The sequence below is a fragment of the Etheostoma cragini genome, chromosome 15 (assembly GCF_013103735.1).
Source record: "Etheostoma cragini isolate CJK2018 chromosome 15, CSU_Ecrag_1.0, whole genome shotgun sequence".
NCBI lineage: Eukaryota > Metazoa > Chordata > Actinopteri > Perciformes > Percidae > Etheostoma > Etheostoma cragini.
Window position 1 is genome coordinate 16,846,308 of NC_048421.1, and position 9,959 is coordinate 16,856,266.

Here is a 9,959-nt window from a genome sequence, read left to right on the forward strand (position 1 = left end):
GGAATTGGAAAATATGCACGAAAATGAAGATAAGGTCAAAAATACTCACTTGCCTAATAATTGTGCACACAGTGTATGTATTTTTTCTCTCTTTTATCAACATAATATACTAAAACTCTTTTAGTGTTTTTTTTAATATACTTTACTGTGGCTTTTTTCCACATACTATACCATGACGTTTTCATCACTTTTTCAGACGTACAATATTGTTGACATACTACTCTATGACTTTTTTTTATCACCATCATCTATCATTTTCCAACGTTCTATTTGATTACTTTTTTGACATACTATACTATGATTCTTTTCATCATACCATACTTTCTTTTTTCTCACTTTTTTGACATACTATACTATGACTTTTTCTCATACTATACTATGACTTTTTCATCACTTTTTTTCATATGCTATTATATGATTGTTTTCATTTTACTGTACTATGTCTTTTTGCTCACTTTTTCAACATACTATGCTATGACTTTTTTAATAACTTTTTTTGACATAGTATACTGTGACCCTTTTCTCACTTTTTTCTTTTTATTGTATATACTGTCTTTTTTGCCAAACTATACTATGGCTTTGTTTTCATACTATACTACGACTTTTATATCTTTCTTTGTGACATAAGCTACTTTTGACTTATTACTATGACTTTTTTCAACATATTTTACAATGACTTTTTCATATGCTATACTAGGATTCTCTTCATTATTGTCTTTTTTCTCTCTTTTATCAACATAATAAACCATGACTCTTTTATCGCTTTTTTTTTTTACATACTTTACTGTGGCTTGTTTCGACATACCATACTATGATTCCTTTTATTATACCATACTTTCTTTTTTCTCATTTTTTTCGACATACTATACTATGACTTTTTTCATACTATATATATCTTTTTTATAATTTTTTGTGACATAAGCTACTGTCGGCTTACTATACTGTGACTTTTATATAACTTTATGTAACATAAGCTACTTTCCACATACTATACTATGACTTTTTCATCACTTTTTTCATATGCTATACTATGATTCTTTTCATTTTACTATACTGTGTGTTCTTTCTCTCTTTTATCAAAATAATATACTATGACTCTTTCATCACTTTTTTCGACCTAGTGTACTATGAAGTTTTCATTACTTTTTGAAACTATCCTATGACTTCTATCTCACTTTTTGGATATGCTATAATATGACTTTTTTCATCACTTTTTTCAACATACTATATTATGACTGTTTTTTCATCCTATACTATGTCTTTTATATCACTCTTTGGGACATAAGCTACTTTCGACTTTTACAGTGACTTTTATTTCAGTGACTTTTTTTTGATATGCTATACTATGCTTCTATTCATTATACTATACTACTGTATGTCTTTTTTCTCTCTTTTATCAACAAAATATACTATGATTCTTTTATCGCTTTTTTTTTTCATACAAATTTTACTGTGGCTTTTCCCGACATACTATACTATGGCTTTTTTGTCATACTATACTATGACCTTTTTACTTTTTCGACATACTATACTATGTTTTTTTCTCACTTTTTTTGTTATTCTTTACTATGATTCTTTTCGTTATACTCTACTTTCTTTTTTCCCACTTTTCAACATACTATACTATGACTGTTTTCATCACTTCTTTCGACATACTATTCTATGACTTTTATATCACTTTTTCAATATACTATACTATGATTCTTTTCATTATCCCTTTTTTTCTCACTTTTTTCAACTTATCATATTATGACTTTTTGTATCACTTTTTGCAACATACTATACTTATAACATAATGTCACTTTTTTCTCATTTTTTTCCCTCTATATGATGACTTTTTACCAGTTCTTTCAACTAAAACATAGTATAGTATAAAGTGTGGCTGTGCCTCATTGGTAGTGCGGTTGCTTTCACTCGGAAGGTTGAAGGTTTGATCCCCGGCCCTGCATTCCCATGTTGAAGTGTAAGACACTTGGGAAAGACATTGAACTGAAATTTGTTATCTTTTAATTATACAGCGCTTTTCTAGTCTTAACAACTCAAAGCGCTTTTACATAGTAGGAATCTTTCTCACACACTCACACACTGTGGCCCAGGCTGCCATACAAGGTGCCACCTGCTCATAAGACAAACACTCAAACACATTTGCCCAAGGACACTTCGGCATGGGACTATATTCCTATACTATGGCTTTTTTCATACTATACCTTGACTTTTTTTAAATCACTTTTTACTACAAACTATACTCTTGACATACTATATAACAACTTTTTCCTCACTTTTTTTGACATACTATACTACGACTTTTACAAAATTACTTTTGGCAACAGACAGACAGTACATAGATAGATAGATAGATAGATAGATAGATAGATAGATAGATAGATAGATAGATATACTTTTGTTATTGATACCAAATTTTAAAACACATTTTTACATTACAGAAAAGGTTTATCCAGCCTTGCATGGGAAAATGTATATGAATATAACATAAACACATCAAATAACATAAATTAAATAGCTTTTTTATTAATAAAATACATATGAATGGATTAAAATTGACACTGAAGCTACAAATATAGTTAATGGACTGCACTTGCATCATGCTTTACAATGCCTCACTTTAACTCATACACACACCTAAAGCGGTGAAACTACAAACACTAAAGCTAGAGACTTCCCATCCCTAAAATTAATGGTCAGTTGTACAAATCTACCACAGCCGCCGGGGGGCTCAGGTCAACTAACCAATCAACAAAATCAACAAACGCCTTCAGACAACTGCATGTGTAGAATTCAGTCCAAAGCTAAAGGTCTAAAACAATTATACCCTTCTTCTGAAGTACCTTGCATTTCATATAAAAACAGAGGATACTGACCAAAGATGTTTTATTTTTTAAGTGCACATCATGAACTCCTGTGGTGATGGACACCCCACCCCACCCCATCCTACTTCAAAGGAAATATTGTGTATAGGCCAGGATGTCCTTTATTTGGATGAGTCACGGGAAAACAACTCACTACATGCTACAAAACAACAACCTTTCATTATCATTTCACCAAAAAAAACAACCAAAATCACTTGTGTCCTATGCCTGTTCTTTTGTCCTCAGGATGTCCAGCAGTCCATTCCCCATCTCTGTTCTCTCACCTCGAGATGGACAGACTGAGAGGAGGAGGGACGACGGGAGTCGGAGCTGAGGTTGCAAACGCATAAGCAGAAAGAAAGACAGAGTGAGAAAGAAAAGAGGGGTTGGAGTCAATGAGGGAGGAAAACACAACTGCTGCTATCCATGGAGGATTCACACAACACATGAGGGGGGGGGGGAACAGATTTCACACAGAGAGGACAGAAAGAGGGAGTCAAGTCCCAAAGGAAACACAGGGATGGAAGAAGGGCTGACGATCCATAAAGACACCGGCTGGCGCTCCCCAGTTGTGGCAGGCTGATTTAAACAAGTACACTCCCCACATGCATGTACGGACACACCAATCAACAAACAAGTAACACAAAAACTTCAAAACATACAAATTCAGATATTATGAGGGATAAAACCGAAGCAAATACTTTTTTGAGAGAGGATTAAATCTAAAGCCAGTTTGATAAAAAAAAAAAAGAAGAAGAGCGGGTTGTGTTGTTGGCGAGCTCGAGAAAAAGATAAAGGTGTTCTTCATCGTGCGGGCATCTTGTTGAGTAGTCTTCTTACGCCCACAGCCGGCTGTTCAGGTTTTACAAGTGGAACCCGCCAAGGGCGCAATCAAGGACAACCCCCCCCGCACCCCCTTGTGTGAGTGGATGTTAGTTTTAAACATTGTGTCTGAATTTTTGAGGATGAATGGGGGTCAATGTGTGCAGATGTGAGGCTTTGTCTGTCTGCATGGTGAACGGAGGACGACGCAGGGCCGTATATCAGGACAGCTTCCACGTCTTTCAGAGGCGACGAGGGTTCAGACAGATGACTTGGTTCAAACCAAGGAGGCTGTCTGTGTTTTCAGCTTTGGTTGGTTATGTCTTGTTTTTACCTCACCACTGATAGGGCTCTGTCCTCTCTGCAGATCCTGTGATCAGGATCTTATGGGTTTCTCTATAGCTCTTTATCATCTTAAGTCTTATAATGACACATATACAGACTGGTCACTGTATCACAAATTTGTAGCAAAATCAAGTGCCCAGACCAACAAAAAAAAAAAATACAAATAAAATAAAGAATCACATTGATACACACACACAGGCACCCCAGTTACTACTATACATGCCTGCATGCATACACCAACATGTAGACACACACACTTGCAAGTAATTGTGTTAAGAGTTTATGGGACACCTTATATATAGACACACTGTATGTTCGGATCCAAGATATACAAAAGGAGACAGACTGCTTTCAACTGTTAGACTGGATATGGGACAATGGGAAGAGAAGTACCCCCGAGGATTTTATTTACCGAGAAGGACTTCCTCAGCGTTGGGGCAAGTGTTGTTCAACAGTTCAGACCTTCCGTCCGAGGGAGACTGGAAAGGAGAGGGGAGGGGAAGAGGAAAAACTGCCATTTTCTTGCTCTTTCCCACCCAATCGCCCCCGCTCCTTCCAGGAGTGGCCTTTCTCTCTCGACAAAATCCAGAAGGAAACAAGCAGCCACCCAGCCGAGGGGATCTGAGAGACAACGCTTAATATCGAGTTTTAATACTATGATTGTTCTTACAATTTTTAAACTTCAAATGGGAATACCGATATTGATATGAAGAGATTTATTGTTACCATTTATCATTACTTCATCGTCCTTACTGTTATAGCTTCAGAGAGTTTCTGGCATGGTGCTCTTGCGCAGTCAGTGTATTTTCTGACTCTGTGATGAAGATGGTGTTGGTGAAATATACAAATATATATATATATAAACAGTATATAGGTATTTTTTACTAGAAAGATGGATATTATTTCTTGCACGGTACCCTTAACATTGCTTTTATGTGATAAGAAGCATTGCAACTTAATGTGAAGCACATTTTTAGAAACACTTATTTTCTGCTTTCTGTTTTTCTTTCAGTAGACTGTAAAGCTTTAATCAAAATCATGTCGACCTTTATGGCCTCAAAGATTTCCTCACTCTTTTAAAAGTCAGTTGCCACTTAATATGCAGTGACTAAAAGTGTAGCAACTGTTACTCTGGGGATGCCCAAGATACACATAAGTGAAAATGATGTATCACTTTATTTAAGCTGTCCTTTTTTTCTTTCTAAATTCTGGCCATCAGACACCCCCTTTGGATTAGTTACATATACATTTCATTCTCTTTCTGTGTCTTGATGTGCCATATTGCATTAACTTTAATTTTTTACTTTCCTATCAGCTTCCACTGCACATGTACATCTCATTATAACCTCAGTCCTGCTTTTCTCACTGCTGCTGAGATCAAATATAAGGGCTCTCTCATGACCTGTCTACCTTGAACAACACTTCACCTCTCCTGCCACTTTTGAGTCCTTGAACACATATCAAACGTCCGTTATACATCAGATGACAGTTGGGAGGGGGGGGGGGGGGGGGGGGGGGGGGGGGGGGGGGGGGGGGGTTACTCTCCCACGCCCAGCTGTCTTGTCTATTTTTTGCAAAAAGATAAATTAGTTTTCATAGATCATTTCGCTCAAAGTGCACATGCATACAGGCATGTGACTGAACAAAGGTCATTAAGGTGGATTTGTCTGTAAGTGTTTTGTGCTGGTGGTCAATGAGAGATTATATTTGAATGGAAGGGAAATAGCAATAAGGACGATGAAACCAATGGTCATCTTATTATGGTTTAGGATGTTATAAAAAAAAAAGTCTCAAAAGTTCTAAAGAATCTCTGTCTTCCAAATGTTTAACATGAAAAGGTACAATGTATTTATTTAACTGTTCTGGTTTCTTTACAGTTTGACCCGTTCTCTCCACCCCCCCCCTCTGCTGTTATTGACCTGACAGTAATAAGAGCTCCAGTCTGTTTCCGCTCCTCATTTGCATCTCCTTGTTTGTACAAAGCACCTCCTGCCATCGCTGACATGTGCCAGTATGCTCACAGCTCATTGTTTATTACCAGCATATTATGCAATGACCCTATTTTCATTAGCAACTGTTTTTTTTTTACATTTCCCTTTAAATGTTTTGAAGTAACTTCCGGCCCAAAAGGGGCGTGTTTCTGAAAGAGTGAACAAACAGAATGTGGCTTACTGTCCAAACTCATTTCTACTGGTTTCTATTGGTCTCAAAAACGTTTGCTAGTGTAAATAGGGCCAACTTCTTCTTTGGATAAGACCTTCTAAAAACATATCTTACTGATACAATGAGGTTCTCGTTAAGTGGCCGGTGAGACGCGTTTTCAAACCTCTTTGCATTTGATAAGTTCTAATTTATGGTGGCTCATCGTTGCCGTGAGGTGATAAAGTACGATGTAACGGAACCGGTGTGACTCTATAGAAAGCATTTCTTTTACTTTAAGAGAGCTTTTAAAATATGAACTGATGAGAGGTAATTTACAGAATATATATATATGTATATGTAATACGCATATACACATTCATATAAATATATGAATTTCAAAAGTTTTAAGAGATCATAAATTGTTAGAATTATAATAAAGATACAGAAACAAAGTTGTAATTTACGTTTTGTGATTTCTTGCATCTGACATTTACTGTGGAGCAAGACAATGCTCTAACTTAATTTGGGTATGTGTATTGTATGGTTTATGTAACCCAACATGATGAAATGGATTATAGGTTATTAAAATCTCATCATACACCACTGCACATAAAGCTAGCCCAGTGCTGCAGTACGTTGTATAAAATATACTTAGACTATTTCATGTTGGACCTAGAAATAAATCACACCCTCCTGTAAATATTAAACATCTAAATATTAACAGGGTACAGAGTGAACCAACAGCCTTTTGGCCTTTCATAAAAGAAAGGTAAGATTGATTAGCATCGTGCACACACCTAAAAGGAGTAGCTTCATAGTACATCACTCTTCAGTCTTAAGATTGTTTCCCTTTAATAGAGTGCACAAAGGAAACTACTCATGTTAAAAAAAGAAGAAAAAAAACGTAGTATATCATTTTAAAACACATCTAGACTGAGTGCTTAAAATACAAAATTGATTTACACTTACAAAATCAGTATCAGGTTCTCAGTGCTGTCAACAGAATGATCAGAAATTGCAAACCATTACAATATACTACATTATTTCAATAATACTGTCCCTATACTCTGGTATAGAAGTTGCACAAAAGGGATGAAACAATATACTTTTAAAGAGTTTTATTTGATTTAAAATTAAATACTGGTTAACATTTGCTTTGAAAAATAAAAATCGTACAAGATCAAATTACAACGTTGTTGCTGACGTCTGCCGGAGGACCAGTACCTGAAAAACAAACAGGAAACAGAAGTCAGAATAACCGGAATCCTACAAGGTTAAAACCTTTGTTTTCTTCTACATCATCTCATCAGAGTCTGCCTTGTCAAGGGCAGAACTGCACTTCTGTCATCACTAGTTTTCTGAGCCCAGTGCTATACATCACAGAGATCAGAACCCACAGTGTCTGCTACTTAAAGGCCGAGAGACGCGGCGTTAGGACAAACCTGATATAAGTCCAGTCTGTAAGTGGCTTCACTTTAACACCTAGAATAAAAGAAAAACACATTTTAATTGCGTTACAATTCTCACATTTGACACTCATTTGTGTCGTTTCTCCTCAGAAACTCTGGCTTGTCAGGGCCAAAGATGCACATTTCTCTTCATACACTCTCAGAGCCCAGTGCAAGTCATCAGGGGAGAGGGACAACTAAACTCATACAACTGGCAGGAAACAACAGAAGCACAAATCTTTTCAATATCTATCAAAACAAACGTAATTTAGTATACAAAGCAATGTTACCATTTAGTGATATGCTCCAAGACTACTTGACATAATTGACTTTCATCAAAGGCGACTTAGAAGTTTTATTTTAAATATCCTTGACAGAAGTGTATGCTGGTTGTAGACTGATTGGACTCAATGAGCTTGTGAGAGTTTAAAGATGCATTGCTCTCCAGTGGTCCCAATATAAAGTCAATACTACACCTTTGTCCAATTTTACATTTTCAACAAAAGATATTGTAAATAGTGTGTCTAGCTGCTAGAGCTGTTAACCGAATTCAGGACATTTACAAATATGAGCATACATACATTTTACTAGGGGTGTGCCAAAATGTATTTGAATCGTGATTCAAGCTTTAACTATAGTTTTTTCTTCTTCTTTTTTTAAATTGTACCTCTACTGCAATCACACTAGATACTTTATTAAAGGGAAAATTTAAGGTCCCAGGGGCTTAGAATTAAATGTACATAATGAGAATTAAATAAAATTGAGCATCGTTTTTGAAATGGATATTAGAATCGTGCGCATCAAACTCAGAATCGTTACATTTTCTGAATGTACACCCCTAAATGTCGCTTACCTAGTTGGAATCCAGTCTATGCTTGTTTCCAATCGTTGCAAGTGATCTGAAAAAAGGACAAAAACATTATGTTATTGTATTGTCTTGAACACAATCTAGACCAAGATTAACTTATTTTTCTCCTCAGGAACTCTGGCTTGTCAGGGCCAAAGATGCACGTTTTTCTTCATAGAGACTCAGAGCCCAGTGCAAGTCATCAGGGGAGAGGGACGGATAAATCCATACAAGTGTATATCTTATATACACAACCAACGTTACAAATGCAATTATTCATGATATTCTAGCATTTATCGTGTGACTACTAATGTCACCGCTGTTGGCTACTATGCTAATGTCCCTGTTAGCTACCATGCTCACCACGTGGGGTTAACGATAGGCCCCAGCGTTACCGGCTAATACCGCTGCTGTATGCTAAAGGGAACAACCAAACCCAATTCAAAAGTGTGTCATTTTACTCTTGCCGTGTTCAACACCAGTCAAGGCGTGTCCTGTAAGTGGACACATGATTTGAGTTGTAGCCTCATGTCAATGTTAAATCAGATATCGAATGTATCCACCAAAATAGTTCTTCTCAAGTTTTAACTGGCGGCTCCCTCAGTTAGCAATAGCTAACTAGCTAGATAGCTAATCATAAGGAATTGAAGCTAGCATTAAACCATTACAAGCGACGAATATTACCGTTTTAATTCCCAAAACAGAAAGGGTGAGGGTTGCAGTGAAGTTAATTGGATTACTACACCATTAGTCTAAATATGTTCTCCCAAAAAGCAAACAGTGAAAGTCATAATACGATTTTACCATTTTCAAAAGTGATGCTCCAGTCAAGGAAGACAGCAACCAAGTGACTACTGGCGGTGCTTGTTCTTCTTTAACTCTGCTGCGTAGCTATGCTAGCTACTTCCTCTTCTTACAAATATGGGTGGTTGGCAGCCGGCTGATAAAACCACTACCACCGCCAAGTGGACTGGACTGGAGCGGGAAAATGACCAAGAAACAGGTCAGAATTCTCTCTTCTTAACCTCTAACTACCTTTTTTAAGTGACTTCTATTAATATTCACTTTACTTGAAAATTCCGAAATATCCCGCTAAGACGTTAGGTCCACCGCGCATTCACAAAGTTTACAACACTGGTTTCTTTAAATCGTGCATGTGTCTATGAATTAAAATGAGTAGTGCTGCCCTCCGGTGGTCACACTGCGCAATAACGTCACTGTCAAATGTTATATTTCGAAGTATCAACCGGAAATAATACAATGTTACTACGTTTGGCTTTACTTCATTGCAACCAGTAGACTGTCAAGGGAACGCAACAAGGTTAATTAACAAACAATGTAAAATTAGTAAGTTCCTCGAGTAGGCTACTACTATATTGTTGTGTTTGACTTTGCTAGTAGAGTGTAGTTCTTCACCTTAACCACTCGAGGGCAGAACTACTCGTGATTTTGAATATGTATGGTGTTGACATTTTTAGAACTAAATTG

General features: G+C 36.6%; 1 protein-coding gene and 3 non-coding genes across 8 annotated transcripts in view; 1 reads left to right on the forward strand and 3 right to left on the reverse strand.

Annotated features, from left to right (window-relative positions):
• The window catches only part of shank1 (SH3 and multiple ankyrin repeat domains 1), an 82,513-nt gene extending 76,991 nt beyond the window's left edge, over window positions 1–5,522 (forward strand). For all 5 annotated transcript variants that reach the window (XM_034893375.1, XM_034893376.1, XM_034893377.1 and 2 more), the window contains one exon: window positions 3,114–5,522. In XM_034893375.1, the coding sequence (XP_034749266.1) occupies window positions 3,114–3,201 (88 nt within the window). In that variant the 3' untranslated portion in view covers window positions 3,202–5,522. The remainder of the gene's footprint in view (window positions 1–3,113) is intronic.
• A 1,953-nt stretch (window positions 5,523–7,475) lies between these two features.
• Window positions 7,476–7,564, reverse strand: LOC117958788. The gene has a single exon (XR_004659793.1). It is a non-coding gene; the product is annotated as a small nucleolar RNA SNORD88 (small nucleolar RNA).
• Window positions 7,565–7,724: 160 nt separating this feature from the next.
• LOC117958787 lies at window positions 7,725–7,816 on the reverse strand. The gene has a single exon (XR_004659792.1). It is a non-coding gene; the product is annotated as a small nucleolar RNA SNORD88 (small nucleolar RNA).
• A 777-nt stretch (window positions 7,817–8,593) lies between these two features.
• LOC117958786 lies at window positions 8,594–8,685 on the reverse strand. The gene has a single exon (XR_004659791.1). It is a non-coding gene; the product is annotated as a small nucleolar RNA SNORD88 (small nucleolar RNA).
• Between the last annotated feature and the right edge of the window lie 1,274 nt (window positions 8,686–9,959).